The sequence below is a fragment of the Paralichthys olivaceus genome, chromosome 11 (genome assembly GCF_024713975.1).
Source record: "Paralichthys olivaceus isolate ysfri-2021 chromosome 11, ASM2471397v2, whole genome shotgun sequence".
NCBI classification, from domain to species: Eukaryota; Metazoa; Chordata; class Actinopteri; order Pleuronectiformes; family Paralichthyidae; genus Paralichthys; species Paralichthys olivaceus.
In genome coordinates, this window is record NC_091103.1 from 22,639,402 (window position 1) to 22,656,645 (window position 17,244).

General features: G+C 42.8%; 1 protein-coding gene across 1 annotated transcript in view; it reads right to left on the minus strand.

Annotated features, from left to right (window-relative positions):
* Window positions 1-309: 309 nt before the first annotated feature.
* Window positions 310-17,244, minus strand: part of maml2 (mastermind like transcriptional coactivator 2) — a 40,957-nt gene continuing 24,022 nt past the window's right edge. The window contains exons 2-5 of the mRNA XM_020087935.2: window positions 7,838-9,052; window positions 2,043-2,207; window positions 1,843-1,951; window positions 310-1,760 (exon numbers count right to left, since the gene is read on the minus strand). Coding sequence (XP_019943494.1) covers window positions 919-1,760; window positions 1,843-1,951; window positions 2,043-2,207; window positions 7,838-9,052 — 2,331 coding nt within the window. The 3' untranslated portion in view covers window positions 310-918. The remainder of the gene's footprint in view (window positions 1,761-1,842; window positions 1,952-2,042; window positions 2,208-7,837; window positions 9,053-17,244) is intronic.

Below are 17,244 nucleotides of genomic sequence, written 5' to 3' on the forward strand. Positions count from 1 at the left end.
GACAGCGACTGTGTAACGTCGGAATCTCTCGTGGTTTTATATCAAAATCACAAGAAAATAACTATATGTTAGTATTGTCTGTATACAATGCCTGTGCAGGACATCCATCACTCCTCTGATATTCTGAAACTGAAATCGCTCATTATAATTAGATTGGGGATTTGCTGCCTGGAGTTAAAAGAACATGTCACATAATTGCAATATCTATATTCTAGTAAAACAATAAAAAACACAAAAATAGAAATAAAAGGTAATTTCTGTCTTTGCTTTAGATGCTTGACAGTGAGGCTATTCAAGAAAACAAAACACTGAATTCAAATCAATTTTATTAATTGCATGTGTTATAATGTTTTAATACTATCCCAATAATTATTAAATATCACATGAAAAAAAAAGAATGGTTACATTATTTAAACTGCATCAAAAACTACCACAGATCAAAAAAGCTTGAACAGTACGTAAGAAAAAAATAAAAACATTTGTGTGTTTGTGTGGCAGCAAAACGTCTGAAGGTAAATACCATATCATGCTATAGTGGGTGGAGACATTAAACTTGGAGATGAACCTGAAAGCAACACAGCAATGTTTTCTTTTCACAGTGTGAATTTGGTATCTCATCCTACAGGACAGCACTACAGCTTGAATATGACCGACCATAACAACAGTGACCGCGAACAGAAGCAGTTTCTTGGACAAAATACCAGGAATCGAAATATGCTAAAGACAGAAAACAGATTTCACAGTAAATACAATATAAAACAATACAGTATTACTTGGATAACAAATATTGTGAGTTTATAAAATCCCATTTTTATCATTATTTACAAATGTTTCTCCTTCCACCTTACATACAGTTTTGTGGGTTTAGGCTTTGGGTCTTTGTTTCTTTTTCTTTTTTTTTTTGTGAACGAAAATTCACTAGTGGCTGCCAAGAATCTCATCCAAATTTATGTCTTTCATCCAGTCGTCGTTCCCAGAGCCAGACTTGAGCAAAGAGTCAATAAAGTCTGAGTCTGTGTTGATGCCGGGGACGGTGTTGTCTCCCTCGGGCAGGAAGTCAAAGGTCAGGCGGTTGGCCCTGTTGTTCTGGTGGTAGCTGGTGGAGCTAGGGGTGGGCTCGGCGAAGTTCCCCGCCGGCACCCTCTGTTCAGGAGAGGCCTGGTTCAGGTTCCCCACTGTCGATGGGGAGCCCATGATCGGCTGGCTCGGCCTCGGGCCTGTGTCTCTTATTGAGGGGTTAAGAGGGAGCATCCCTATATCCGGTGCGACCTGGTTCGGCGGTCCGATGTGCCTCTGTTGGTAAGGATGGTTCGACATGTCCAGCTGCGCACCCGGCGACTGCAGCTGGTTGGGTAGACGCCTAATGCCAAGTCCAGTTGTCAATTGCTTGTTGGCTGAGCCCCACCCCATGTTGACATTTGTCATCAAGCCTCCGAGACCCTGCCCCGGGACCCCTGAGGAATGCAGGTCAGCTGTCGTTCTGGGATGTTGGACACCTGCTGCACTGTTCATCCCAAAGGAACCTGCTTGGTTTGGTCCGAGGAACCTCGGTTTATTCTGATTTAGTCCAATCGGATTCTGGTTGTTGTGTGGCTGGAACTGGCTGATACAAGGAGTCGGATGACAGTCGGTGCCGATGCCAAATCTGCGCTCTGATGGTGAAGGACTCATCTTCGAGCCAGACCCACTTGGGAGGTGACAAGACATGGACTGCAGGTCGTTCTCGGGGCCACTGCTGGAAGACGTGGAGGAGTTCTGACCTAAAGAGATCAAAGAAAAGCTGGTCGTGAATAAGAGTTACAATCACATTGATAATTTCAGTCCGATCAGAAATGGCAATACCTGTGAAGATATTTCCTTGCTTGAGTCCCACCATACTTCTGGACTGTTTGTAATCTGGGGGTGGTCTCGTGAGGTGACGGCTGAACTGATCATGTGCGTTGTCTTTGTCCTGAAAAGAAAACACAAAGTTATAAATATAATGAATCATTCCTAACAAATGCTCACCGCTGTCTGAACTGCTCAGGAGTTAGTGATCTTACTGGATTGCTGATAGTGTGCTGTTGTTGGTTAAGCTGTCTCAGCATGGCTGGAGTTTTGGTCGGGCCTTTCTGCAGGTTGTTGGGCACCGGGGCTCGTGGCTGCGACTGGGCTGACATGACTCCTAAGCTCCCATTGATGGGCAGCCTTGGACCAGGAGGAACGCCCTTAGAGGAGGACACACATGGTTTCACATTAAAGTCAACAGCAAATATGCCTTTTTGTTTTTTCTCAGCTGAGTGCAGTGAAAGAAGCTGTTGCAGGGAAAAAAAAATGCTGCACGAGAAAACGATGCAATGACAGAGGTTGGCCACGAGAGGGCAAAACTCTACAAGGCATTTTAGATCTGTGTCAAAGATGCTATGCAACCTCCAGAATGTGGTCAAGGCGACTCCCTCTGCAGATAAAAAAGGGAGACTTGGTGAGAGGATTTTTCTTTTTTGGAGGAGGGGAGTGCGAGCCCTCCTCCTCAAGGCCTGCGTCTCCCTTGATAATTGAGTCTAAAGAGAGTGGAAAGAATCCCTGAGACAGCAGAAAATGTGTGCCGATAGGGAGTTAGGCGCCAGCACCATGACTACCTCCATTTAAGCTCTCCTTTACTGATCACTGTTGTGTTTGGCACGGAGACATTCCACCCTCCAGAAAACCCATTTGGCTCCTGACACTATCACACTGATTAAAACGTTGTAGTCGGCTGCACTCAAAGGAAATTGAGACATCTTGAGATTTTTTATTTGATGTCATGTCCTGTGTGCGCTTTCAAGCTTTCACCATCTTGGCATTTGAGATGTTACATATCCTTGTAATGCATATTTTTCTTTTTAAAGCTGCCATCCATACTCTCCAAACGTAAAGCTAAACCGGTCTTTCTTGTGGACACAAGGACACTCTCTACACTGGAGCTTCGACAAATTGCAAGCATTTGTCATGAATGAGGTTAATGTGCACCAAATCCAAGTAAACACAGGCTGTGTATACAGTGTCAGTCATTGTGTTGACTTAAAATATTTCCCAGGGTGAAGTGGATTAAATCCAACAGTGCATTTAGCAGAAGCTATTACTTAGAGAACAGATTCTTTGCTGAGGACGACTCTCTACAGGGTGGTGACTCTGTGGTCCCAAAAGAAAAACAGAAAGAAAAGAGAGGGAAGTGTGTGTGTACGTGCCTGTGTGTGTGCGAGAGAGTGTGTGCGTCGGTGAATGATAATGAATGGGGGCTGAAATATGGAGAACTAACGAGACAGGATTAGAGAGTGAGTGAAGTTGAAACTCATCAGGAGTCACAAGCCATTTCAGATGAGCTAATATTCGGCTTCCTCGTCTGAGCTCAACCCACACAGCAAACCGAGCATGGCAATGAGGTTACACAGGGACTAAAACATCAAAACACTGGTTTCTCCTGTTACTCTCCAAAGCACAGTCGCTGGCTTCGCTTCGCTGTGAGCAGACTGTGAGAAACTGTGTCCATCACAGACATTTTCCCCACAGAGGTACACTGGAGAGGGCTTGTTCCATCGCTGCTGTAAGACAAACCCAGTGAGGGGTGTTCTAGCATGTTCAACTGAGTAATCCTCTCTGTCATCCTCATGTGTCATAAAGCTGTTTTCCGTGTTTTTTCCCCCTTCTCATTCTTCACAAGCTTGTTGTAAATGAATACCACATGTGGCTCGGGCCTCAGAGAAGGAGCGGAGTGATTTAGTCTCCCATCCTGCGGCAGTGTAGGCAGCTGACAGTGATCCAGGCCCAGCCTCGCCGGCTCTCACACTGCACTTCCTCCAAGTCTGGACTCAGGACGCTGTCCCCGGGGAGCAGCTCGGCATCTGGACTTGGCCGCGGCTCCCTTTCCCAGGAAACAAGCACTCCCTTCACTGCACTGCCGGAGTGACCTGGTGGAGGCTCAACCCTCGTGGCCCAGCTCTTATGAGGGATGTGGTGCCACGGGATAATCAACAAACGCTGCAGAGACCTTATTTACAACAGAGCTTCGGCTTTAGTTGCACTTACAATTTTGGTGTTTCTGTGTGCGTAGAAAGGAGAGAAAGCAGAGTGCTAGCTCTAAATGGGAATCTATATTAGCTGAGGCTAATAATGAAAGCGATGACATTACTGCACAATATTTGTCTTACTTGGAATAATGTATGTACACAAGTCAACATAATATAACACATCTAGTCACTTTTAGGCATTTTATTGATTTTTCTTCTACATATTATCTTTTCTTAAGGAAATTGGGTCATTTGGAGTCCTGAAATATGTTTATTGATTGTTGAATAATATTAAAGAGGTCTGCCTCATGAAATAAAATGATACAATAGATATATACAGATACAATAAGATGTATTTATGCATGAACTATATGCACAATATGTGTCTTCCCTTGTGCTGAGCAGATAAGATTTTCTGTGAAATGTAAATTTGTATGTAAAGGTTTATTAGTGTGCCTGTATATAGTATATAGCCTGTTTCCACTCTGCTAGATCAGTAGATGGTTGAAACTATAAAACTAGGAAGTGACATTTATAAATCTGTCCTGGAGGCGGTTCCAGTTGCAGTTCAACAGTATAAATCCAATCTCCATTGTGAAAACTTGCTTTTTTTCGCAACATTTTATTATATTACAAGAGGAGTGAATAACTCAAAATACCTCAGTTTGAGCCAAAAAAAAACCTCAGTTACTATAATTCTTAAAAATTGCCTTTTCTGCACCTGCGTAATGCTCCAAGGCATTTCGATACTAGAAAATTGCAAACAGATATTTTGCACAAAGGGAAAAAAAAACGTTTGATTTCAGGCAGCATAACGACAGCCTGAAATTATTATGAACACGTCAGGTTTTTCTCTTTTTAGCATTTGTCACTGTAGCTTAAATACACAACATAGCTTCACCGCTGAAGTGTGTCCTTGAAACAGCATCGCCCACCAACCACAGCAACCCAGGTTTCATAATGCATCAGTGTCCTCTACTTTTTCATACATTCCCTGAGTTAGGTGTTTTTTCTGTGTGTGTGACATCATGGGTTGGGATTTGCAGAGTGGTGGGTTTGAATTTTGACACGTCTGACTCTGCAAACGATTATTTCAACTGCAAAGCTGTTTTTTCGAGAAAAGGTCCTCAGCCCCTCTCAGTCGGAGGAAGCCCGGTGCTGTAGTCCCTCTCACTGGTGATGCACGGGGGAATCAGGGCACTCTTTCAGGACCCTTACTTATCCAGCATTACTAATTCAATTCCCTGTGGGAAGAGACTCTTTTTTCCCTCCTCTCTGTGAGCTGTCGCTTCCTCATTAGCTGGACGTTTAACCCTCTCCACGCTGACAGCATAAGACAAACACTGCTTTCAGTTTCTTTCAAACACCTCCTCTTCACATTTTTTAAAATATCTCCTCCCTTCACGTTTGCATATTTCATTTGTTCAAACAAAAATGCATCGTTAAAGCTCAATGTGCTTTGGAGGAAAGTTGTCTCACCCCTCATGAACTCCTGCCAGAGCTTCACGTCCTCAGTAATTTAAAGACCAGAGGTGACTGAGCTTTTTACTTTTAGGAGCTTCGGGCTTTGAAAACCTTTGCTTTTTTAAATTATTGATCAAATTCCATTCAAAGCTTTTTCATTAAGCTCTTCTACATCTCTTCCATTTCCCTGTCACTACTGTGGCTTTTTAATTATGTACCATTTATATTCTTATAATTTCAGATTTTAATATGCTGCATTAACTTCAGAAGGACGGAAATATTATCATAAGTGATTGTCAGCAATGCTTCTAGTGTCACTAATAAAGCTAAAGTTAATGGTAATTCTGGTCATTTTTATTTAAAGGATATGGTAACTTTGGCAGTCTCCCAATCAAATCAATAACAAAAGACCTAGTTTGATGATGTCATGTAGCAGCATGGGATCATGGGAGTTGTTGTCTTCACCAACCTTGCGGATGAACATCTACCTTATGTGACTCCAATGAAAATCACGTTCACGGATGAGGTTTTGATATTTAGTAAGTTATGTAGCAAACAGCAGGGAATAATCGTTGTTCCTTCTCTATGCGTCATTTGCCCTGGAAGTTTTGGCAGAGACGGGCAAAGAAGAAATTAAAAGGCGACCACACGAAACATCCAGGTACCTTGAATAAATTAGGGGATTTCTGTTTTGTTAATATAATATAATTTGTTAATACTTAATATACATTGTTAAAATGTTTTAGAAATGGGGTCATTTGGAGTTCTGAAAAATACAGATTACAGATGAATCAGTATTGAAGATTTCAAAGATCTCAGCCTCATAAAATAAAACACAAATCTTTGATGATGAATATATTCTTAGAGACTTGGGGGGGGGGGGGGGGGGGGGGGGGGGGGGGGGGGTTAAACATGAGTGTACACAGCTACGTGTTGTGTTGAAGGAGTCAGTGGCTCCCTGGTATAGTAGTAAAACTGGTTCTGTTACACCCATGCATGATGATGTATTTGTCATCCTATCTTGTTTACTTCAATGTCTGCACAGCTCCCTCCCCTCCCTCCCTCCCTCCTCCCACCCTCTCCCAGTCACTCAGGCACTTGCCTTGATCTGTAGAGGTTAGGAGAGCTCTCTTGTGTGGCTCGCATTATCATTTCACACAAAGACGGTTACAGATACTGTGAGTGCAAGAAATGAAAGAGGGGGGGACGACCTAAATCTCCCCAATCATAACAAATCAGTGATTCAACCTCCGGCACCAGGCTAAGCAGATTACTGTCATTTTCCACCACTTGTCCCTTGTAGCTAACAACCTCCAATTAGCAAATCCCGCTGTGCATATCTGTGCCCTGATGGGGAGCCACCATGACAAGCAAAGAAATTAGAAGTCCTGCATGTTAATCTACCGTGGTCTGGCAATCTGTGTCATCGTCAAAGCACTTTCAGGGGGAAATACATATTCAACAGCAAAAAGGCAGAGACAGCAGTGAGAACAATGACAAGATAGTCTCAAAACAAACAGCCGCTGCACTGTTGACTGCTGCGAGCAAACTGAGGATGTCGACTGATGAGGAGGACTAATGCGAGTTTGTTTGACTGTGAATCATGTTACTACACCTTCAGCAGAGGAGATGGCATCCAGTGCTATTACTTATTTTACACATAGAGGAATAAAACACGCAAGCCAGTTATTCAAAACTTGCAACAAGATAAATCATCAAGATAAATCCTGAAAGGATGTAAATGAATTTTCGGCCACTCACATCGTGATTTGCACCATCTGTCATAAAAGATGCTGCCATTAACAGCTCATGATTTAATGGCATCAGCTGTGAAAACCTTCTAATGCCAGGGATCATTTTTAAATAAAAAATGCATGATGGAATATTCTGTATATTTCAATTGTCTTGAGATGACCTAGTTTGTGTGAAAAACCCTTTTTACAAACAAAAGAAATGCAAAGCGGATTTGTTTTAACTCCTTAAAAGAGACATATTATGCTTTTTAAGGTTTTTCTTTCAAGTGTGTGATATTGTGTTTGTTAAACTTCTGCAAAGCTAAAAAGCAGCAAAGGGAGCTCCTTTTCCCCACAGAAAACACTGCTACTGAAACGCCTCGTCAGCAGTATGGCCAATACTGGTGACATAACGTTTTCCCACATTTGCATAATGTACACAGAGCGGCCAGTCTGATGGAAATTGTGAAGCACTTTGAACTTCACTAACCTGTATGAAAGGCGCTATGTAAGTGTGATGGATTGAATGAATATGTGAACCTGAATAAGAGCATAACATGTGTCTTTTAAAAAGTTCTACAAATTTTTTTAATAGAACTTAAATGGAGCCTTTACCTGTCGCTGTTGTGTCAGCTTGAACGGCAGCCCGGCAGGAACAGTCTTGGGTTGCAGACAAAGGGCCCCTGACGTGGAGATCTGTTGGTTCTGGAAGTGGAGCGTTGAATGAGGCTGGTTCTGGCACGTCGAAGGCGACTGCTGCTGTTGGGCTGAGGCCTTGTTCACTGAGCTTGCCATGATAGACATCGGCTGACCCCCGGCAGAATGCGGAGCTTTGGGGCTGAAGTGCAGTGTGGGCTTGGTGCTAAGAATCTTCATGTCCAGGTGATGGGAGCCACTGTGGCCGTTTGACTTGAAGAGGCAGTTGTTGATCCCTTTGCTCTGGGCTCCGATCCTCTGCTGGTTAACCTGGGCTGGGCCGGAGACCTTGTCCTGGGGGAAGGTGCTGGTGGAAGAGTGGCTGCTCATGGCAGGAGCCCAGCTGGTCAATCCCACAGGTGGTGGTTGGTGGTGGTGATGGAGCAAAGAGCTCGGCTGCTGCTGGTTTGCCGCCATCTGCTTCAGCTGCTCTGCGTGGGATATTTCTGGCCAGCAGGGCATGGCTCTGGGGTGTCCTGCCTGAGTGTTGGGTTTCTGTGTAGTGGTGGTGGAAGAGGTGCTGGTCAGTGTGAACGAGGGCCCTGCTGAGGCCGGGCGAAGCTGTGGCGAGCCAGCGTGAACCTGGCCATAATCTGGGGAGTGCTCCGTCTTGATCGGCTTGTCCATCGGGGAACACAGACTGGCAGCTGCGCCTGCTGAGCTTGGCCGACCTAGATCCAAACCGAATGTATCATCCTGTTTCAGCATCTTCTCGAACTCCAGGTCATTCAGCGGGGACACTGTCTTTGTCAGCTCATCAAACAGATCCTGGAGATCTGGGTCAATCTGACTGCCACATTCATCCTTGAAGTCAAAAATCATCTCTGTGTTTGATTGGCCACACGACGGGACCTCGATGGGCTCTTTTTTCATTTCCTTCAGGGTCATGTTGAAGATGTCGGACCCCACTCCATGAGGCATCATGTAATTTTTCCTCTGCATGCCCATGGCTGATGACCCATGGAGAGAGTGAGACTGGGTCAAGTTATGGTTGCAAGGCCCATGTCCCAGAGCGCCAGTGTCCACACGGACCCTCTTAAAGTCCGATCCTGAGAAACCGCAGGATAACCCATTCTGCTTTGGTATATGTCCTGGTGCATGTCCCTCGAGCTTTCGTCGCAAAGATCCTTGGAGCTGCAAAAGACAAAAGAGCAGAATTTTAAAACCTTTTCTGAAACAGACACAAAAGCCTCACCTATAGTTTATGTATTTAACATGTGACTAACCCTAAAGAAAATGTTTTCGTAGCTGGCCTTTAAGTCCTGCACTTGATTCCTGTAAGCTAATTTATGTTGTGGCGATAGTTCTGTGTGCAGGTGCATCAAACTCCAAATCCAGTTCAAAGTATCACCATGTAAATTAATCCAATTTCACAATTTGCTCCAAGGCTTGTAGATGCAGCTCACTTGACAAACTTGTGAAATTTAGGAAGATGACTTTGCATTAATAGACAGTTTCTTTTTTTTCACTTGGTAGAATTTACAACAGAGATGACGTCTCAAAATGAAGATTCAGACTGAAACCACCCAGTCACATTGCAACATAAGACCGCACAGATACATTCAGATAAAGCTTAAAATATATAAATGTGTTTAACAACGTGCAGTGCAGCGCAGCAATGAGGGGAAACGCTGCTGCAGCACTTAGAACATTGTTTTTATATAATGTAGTTTGAGCACAGTGGATGGGCTGAGAAGATAGTAAGAATCTGATACAGTCGACAGACCCGAGAGAGAAGAATAGGGTCTTTGTCTGTTTCCCTCATTTGCATACATTATATCTTCATCCATTGTGCTTCCTCAGATTGCAGAGTTTCTCCTTTGTGGCTGAGATTCTGCTTAACATGCTGGTGCAGATATCTGACTTCCTTTTGTCCTTACTCCGTGTTTTCATTTAAAAGGTTCTAAGCACATGGAGATGACTCACAACTCTAACCAACACCCCCATATTACATTAAAAACTAAATTCTCCTCCATGTCATCAAAGAAAAAAAAACTGGATTACTCATATTTTCAGATGTTATCGTCATGTCAATAGTTTCTTCCTTCATGGGAGCTCTTGCATCATCGTCAACAACTCGCTGAGAAAGAAATTGTTTATGCAGCGGCACAGTGTTGTATACACATAAAAGCGTTTTGTGTCATTATCTGACCATCTTTTAATGTGGCGCCTGCATGGAAACAAAATGACTCTGATCCTACGCCGACCTGAACACCAGAGAGAGGAGTATCAGTGTGATGCATATTTCACTGTGGGAACAAATTTGAGTCATTTCCACCTGCTGGCACACATTGCATTAAGATGATTCATAGCCGGAGGGTTTGGAGAGAATCCTGTACTTCACTACATTTCTACTCTGCTCGTGTCTGAGTTACTTCTGCTAATGGTCTTAACAACTGTTCGGAGATGGGCCTGCATGCTCACATTTTAATCAAGGCACAGAGGCATCGCTGCCACTGATGATGTTAATGGAGAATCTCTCCACTGCAATTATCTATTTTCTGCAGAAGATCAGACTACTGCTTTTGCATTTAGCTTACTGAGCACAAGCATTTTCAAAAGCACGATTAACTTCCAGGTAAACATTGGGTTTATTTTAGTAAACATGTGCATGAGCTGCATAACAATGACAAATGTGAAGGCAGAACAAAATAAACCATTCACTAACTCACATTCAGCCAAACACGAAGGGAGACTGATGTCAAAGTGAGAGTGGCCGGTTTGTTTTCTTTATTTTTTTGCCAACAAGATGTCGTCACTTTGTGGAACTGCAGCTGGAGGCAGAGTCCTGCTTCTGAACTTTGTTTGGTGGGTGATTTACAAACCTCCTGACATCTGAAAATGTAATAATATTCTGTCTGTGCTGTCAGAAAATCCAACTGAGTAGAAAGAGGCGGTTTCTTGCAATGAAATGTTCTCGGTCGACATATGACTCAAACATATTACTGTATATGTTAGACTGTCTTTGAATGCAGTGAACAGTGATTGTATTGTAACAGTAGTAATAGTAGTAGTAGCAGTAGTAGTAGCAGTAGTAGTAGTGGTGGTGGTGGTGGTGGTGGTAGCAGCCTGCCTTTTAGTATGACATGTTTGATTTTGTATTGTACTTTATTTCACTCAAACTATATTTATTATATGTATTATTCATCTTAGGCTGATCCATATAGCTGTACTGTTTATTATGTATATGTAAAATAAGACATATCACATAATTTCACCTGATTGAATACAGCAATAATTTAAATTGATGAAATGAATGTATATAAATGCAGTGTAGGAAAAAGTAGGAGTACTAAGTGTTTGACAATAAATAACTAATTAACATTTTAATTATTATTATTATTGACAATAATAATAACAGTATGCTACGTATTTCACATACTGTACTTTGCTCATATTATATATCTATTGATTTATATACATTTGGATATACTGCACTAACTAACGTTTCTATTCTTTTAAATCCTTTTGTAATTCAGGCTGCTGTAACATAGGGATCAATAATGGACAATCTTATCTTTACCTTTACTGCCCTGTGTACAGTGAAATATATAGATAGGAAAAGCAAAAACCTATTTGAAGGGGAATATACTTTGACACAAAAGTAAGGCTGACTTGAAAAATTCTTGACAGAGACAAGAGAGGAAGAAATCTTGTCTGATGATGTAATGGCAGCCGGGTCGGATGATGCCAGTACAGAAAATTACAGAGACACACATACAGTTCAAACTTGGAAATGTTCCATGAGTTCATCTGCACTGTTTCATTCACCAGCTCCTTTCACCATCATCACTGAGGTCCAGGCTATTAAGCGTTGTGCCCCTCAACATATTACTGGACATCTGTTTTTCTCCAGAAACAGATGAAAACAGGCCCTTCCAGTGTGTGTGTGCAGCTCATGCACTTTTCTCTCTAACTCTCCTTGTGGAGAAGACAGACAGGAGTACTCCTCGTGGTTCAAGGCACTGTCTGAGCAAACACGTCATGAATAATGGAAAGGACAGTGGATGTGTTGCAAAAAGCCATTGTGAGACAGGGTTGTCTCACTAGTGCCGCTGTGCCATTTATAAAATGGACCGCGGTCAAGGGTAGTTGTTCATTCAGAATTCAAAGCAGAGGCTTCTAAAGACATTTTGCAGTTTGGGTGAAGGTCAGATCACGTGTGCATCATGATATTACCAACATTTAAGTAAAAAAACATTAAAACACAAGCTCAGACACTTGTTAAAAATACTTTCCAACAAATAAAGGATGGTCCTGTTCACTCAGTGCTCAGATGTAGTAGCCTCCTGGCTGACCTGAAATCCTCATGACAGATCTCCAAGTGATCTGAAAATAGATTTTTTGATTAACATTTAATGAGCTTAGAAGCTCTGAATCACTTTGAAAGTGACTCCTGCTGCATGAGAGGCTCAAACATACATAGTATGTATTATATACCCGTCATCCTGAAGATGAAAGCGTTAAAGTTATTTCTGGGTCAGTAAAAATATGAATTCACCCACTTTCGAGTGCGTAGCGAGCAGATCGTCCACTTAAGGAATTTAGTGAAAACCAAGGCTAACAAAATAATTTCTCACTGGAAGTTTAAAGTTCATCTAAACTTCTCACAACTAGAACTCACTCAGTAGAGCACACACCTCTGCCAAGGCCCAACGCTCCCCTTATGGAACTACATTGAAATTCACTACACCAGATTTTTTATTTTAATCTTCACCAAATTGCACACACACATATATTCATGTCCCCTAAATATCCCTGATTTTGTTCATCAAGATCCATGAATCCAGGTGAACACATGGATTTAAAGGCACATAAGTTGTCAGCGTGTTTGTGACGTCGGAGATGACACACCCTACTATCAATGGGAGAGGAGTTAACCGCCTTCTATAGGTTCACCCACGTTTAAATAACCTGCATATACCTGCTAATTTGGGTGTGAACAGGTGTAACAAGGTTCAACTTCTTTAATTGACCTATACCGGACACACAATAAAACTATTATTGACCGAATCAAGAATAGATTACATGTTTTTGTTTTTTCTTACTGCTCACTGATCCCCTTTGACTGTGGCAGTGAGGAACCTAACCTTGGCCATGTGAACAGAGGCTATCTATTCCTGGGAGCTGGGTGGCTGGTCGCTCGAGTGTCACGCTGAGCAGTGTGGTGATGCTGAGCACTGTGGATGGAGCTTCGGGTGAGCCACAACACCAGGCCTCCCGGTACCATCTGTCGCACCGGTGGCACAGCCCCTCGGAGCCACGCAATGCTTCCAGGCTATTGGTCTGAAAAGTGTTTGAAGGTTTTTGTTGCCTGTGCATGTGTTTGCGTACAAAAGTGCGGCTCCACAAAAAGCCTGCGCTCGCCAGCCTTTAATCTATTCACCAGGATCCCGAGACATGTTGCAATCTGCTCCCGCAAGAGTTAGAAACCTTCCTCTCGGCATCTGACATGGAAAAAACAGCCCCAAAATAAAGGAATAAATACCGCTATTGTGTTTCTAGGGAGACATAATATTTGTGCGGTTCTGCAGGTTGTGCACGGTTACAGGAGGGGATTTCAGCTCGCTTATTGCCAGATAAGAAACAAGAGCCCTCTCAGTCCAGTGCCAATGATCAGCTGTCATGCAAAATTCAGATATCTGCCTGAAAACAATGTGGAGGGCTTTGTTTAATTACAGGGTTTCTGTCTGAAGCTGTAAGCCGTGACAACACTGTAAATCCAGGGAAACTGAATCAAACATCCTGGATAACTTGACATAGTTTATAATGGTGGGGAAGCTGAGGCTGCTCCAACAAGATCATTTAGTTTTAGTTTAATTTCAGTCGGATCATGTCTGAGGGGCTGTCACATCCTTACTGTTAAGTTTTCATTACCTCCGCCAAATGTTTTTGTCTGTGGGTTTGTTTGTCTGTCAGCAGGATTACGCAAACACAGATTTCTACGAAGCTTCGGGAAGTAGTTACGGAGTTTGCCTCTCACATACAATTCTAAAGATCCGTTTACCACAACACAGAAATCTGTGGTCAACACGTCCACTCTCTCACTGTTAATCCTGCCGAGGATCTCCTGCTGTATTTTCACATCGGCTCATGCGGACATTCTCCGGACTTCTCACTAGGCAGCTTCCTAGCAGCCAGATAAACTTCTGAGAAAATCTGGAAGCTGTCAGACATTTGCGTTGCCTCAGACAAGCCCCTCCGGAGGATGTAAGGAGATAATCCAGAGTTCAGCGCAGGTCTGAAGGCAAGTTAACGTTGCAAGATATAAGGCATTTCATTTATTTCTCCGAGAATAATTAATACAAGTCAGAGTTTATCAGGAGCCATATTAGTTGTTCTAATACAACAGCAACTCTTCTTCTGTTTGTTTATCTTTAAACTGTACACTCATCTCTAAGCCGTTTAGCTGTAAGCCTCACATATATGTAATTTAAAGAGATCAGCATGGCATGTAAAGGGATGTGTGTTGAAGGATGCACAACAAGAAATTGTTATTTATGAAATCTATATCTAAAACATATGCCATGCCAACACATAGAGTGTTTTTATAACAATCCAGCAGCTCAGCGCTTGTAAATCTTGGCAGCTACTTGCAGCATTAAAATAAAACCTTTTACAAGACGTTATGGTGGATAAATGAGTCCCTGACAAACTGACTTCTTTACACATAGTGAATTATACACATTTATCAATCTTTCCTCAAAATGGAACAACAGAGGAAACATATTTAACATGTTTCATGTGCCGTGAGGTTGCACAGGGATGTGAGCACACAGGATCGTAGTGTACTTTCCTAATCAGGCTGCTGCGTGTTGGGACAAAGCAGCATACTGCAGAGGTGGGCTACTTTTGGCTCATCAGCACTTTGCATCCCCACACTTCCTGACACAGTTGTATTAGATTGAGGCTGCCCTCCAGAGAGCCAGCAGGAGAGAAGGATGAGCAGCAGAAGCAGCAGCAGCAGGGAAAAAAAAAGAGAGAGAGAGAGAGAGAGAGAGAGAGAGAGAGAGAGAGAGAGAGAGAGAGAGAGGCAGCTTTGTGGCCGCCTCTGGGAAATGGGAAGAGATGATAAGAGCTCCTTTGAAGAGAAATCAGCCATTATGTTTACTGAAGGCAGATTTTTTTAACAGTTACTGTGGCTCAGCTCGTAGTTCCATGGAGAAACTTGCTATTTTAACAAAAAAACGCAGCTTGAGCACAAAATAAATCCTTTTGGAGTCATCGCCGTTCAAATAGCTCTCCATTATCCAAATGCACAGATTAAAGCCAGTATTCCAATCAGCCCATGCTTTGACGTGCCCTTTAGACAAGTTTAATATGGTATCCCCGAAGGCTAAAGCAGCTCCGGCTTCAGAAGAAAATATGCAGGGGGCCCCTACAAAAAAAAAAGAAGAAACAAGCAAAGCTGGTATCTCTGCAATCACCGGTCACTGCACACCCATTACAATGATGAGAGAGCTTAATTGAGGGTGACAAGGTATGTGAGGCTGCTCTCGGACACTTTGAGTCACCGGTCAAACTGATCTTTAATACAGCTGCTGTTTTTTTTCTTCTAAGTCTCTAAAACACAAATCATTAAGGCGACCTATTGTCGATTCTCCTGTGAGGTACAAAGAGTCCAAGAGCTGTGTAGTTCCTGGCCCTCTGATTTAAAAGATGACAGGACAGCAGTGAAGTGATCCTGTGAACCAGCGTGTGTGTGAGTATCTGGTGTGTGTGTGAGGGGGTGGGCGGACTCTTGTCAAGGCCTCGCTGCAGAAGCAGCTAGGCCACGCCATTGCAGACGTACCACAGGTCACCAACATCACAGTGACAAGCTGTCACATCACATACACCCATGGCCATGTGGCTCACAGAGCTCCTGACACTGCTGTCGCCTCTCATCTACATGTCATTCTCAACCACGGAGACGTTAGCTGAGGAGGACCAAGGGCTCCCTGGACTCAGGAGCGATCCCGTGCAGCACGTACCACTGTGGCTTTCAGAGTAAAAGGGATCCCTTCAATAAATGATTTAAAAGCTGCAAACGACATCGGCCACAAAATCATTTGCAGGTTTTAAAGGAGACATGTCGTGCTTTCTCAGGTTTTCTTTCCTCTCTAGAGCGTAACAGTGACAGCCCACTTTGAGAACTCCTCTGGTTCGGGAAGTAAATCTCCCATTCATTTCTCCATGGACGTTTTGTAAGCCTGGAAACTGGCCGAGCAACTACAATGCAGCATTTGAATCTAAAAAAATATTGAATAACTGGAACAAGTATGGAAGGTACTGAAAAAATGATCCCTTTCCATGACTTCCAGAGCTTTTCTTATTGAATTTAACGTTAATATAGTGTTGCAATATATAGTTTTGTGTTTTATGCATATAGTTTTTCATATACCCTATAGTACAGTGACCTAGTGTAGTAGCCTGTCAGAAAGGTAAATCATGGTTGCTTTGAATAGAATGTAACGCTGAATAATCTGATCAGAGCCAAGATGTTTTTCACGGTTGAGGTAAATATTTCCATGGTAACAGCAAGCTCCACCTACCAGAGATGTCGCTACTACACCTAGGGATTGTGGGTAGTGTAGTATTTCTCTTTGACATCATGAATAAAATATATTTTTTCATAGAACACAGCTGATATCAATACAGACTTGTGGCTTCTACATGAGCATATTAAATTGTTTCACAATCTCTTGGCTTGGGGTAAATCTGCCATGGATGGTTAAATTAAAGGAATTTTTACTTCCAGAACCACACTAAACAGAGACAGGTGATGGACAGGAAGACCAGAGCCAGACATACATAACGATACAGGCTCTGCTTGTCACCTCCATACATGCTAAGATGTTATTGTAGTTCAAGGGGTTTCATTTTGTGGCTTGAATTCTCACTGGTCCAGCAACACCCAAGTTGTGGAAACACCCTCTATGAGCTCCTGCTCTCCCAATCCACATCTAAAGTGCTTCACTCTGATCCCCAAAAATGACAGGACATGATCTATCGCCCGTGATGACATGTTTTTTTTCAATTGGTGCATGTACTTAAGTGTGAGAGGCAGGAGGTAAGAAACAATTTTCAGCCTGGGAAACTGCTCGAGGGTGTGGGAGGGTTCACATAAATCAGAACCTTAAAGGGCTCTGCAAGAATAAGAAACTAACAACCCTCACAGACACCAGAGGTCACTGTGAGCATGAAAAGATCAGATGGAAATGTTCAAGTTAACAGTCCTGGATGCACTTTGAGGATTTACAACATCAGAGAAGGTAAACCTGGACAACAGAAGTGTAACCTGAGTCTTTAGGAAGCCTGGAGCTACATGACGTAGGTTAACATAT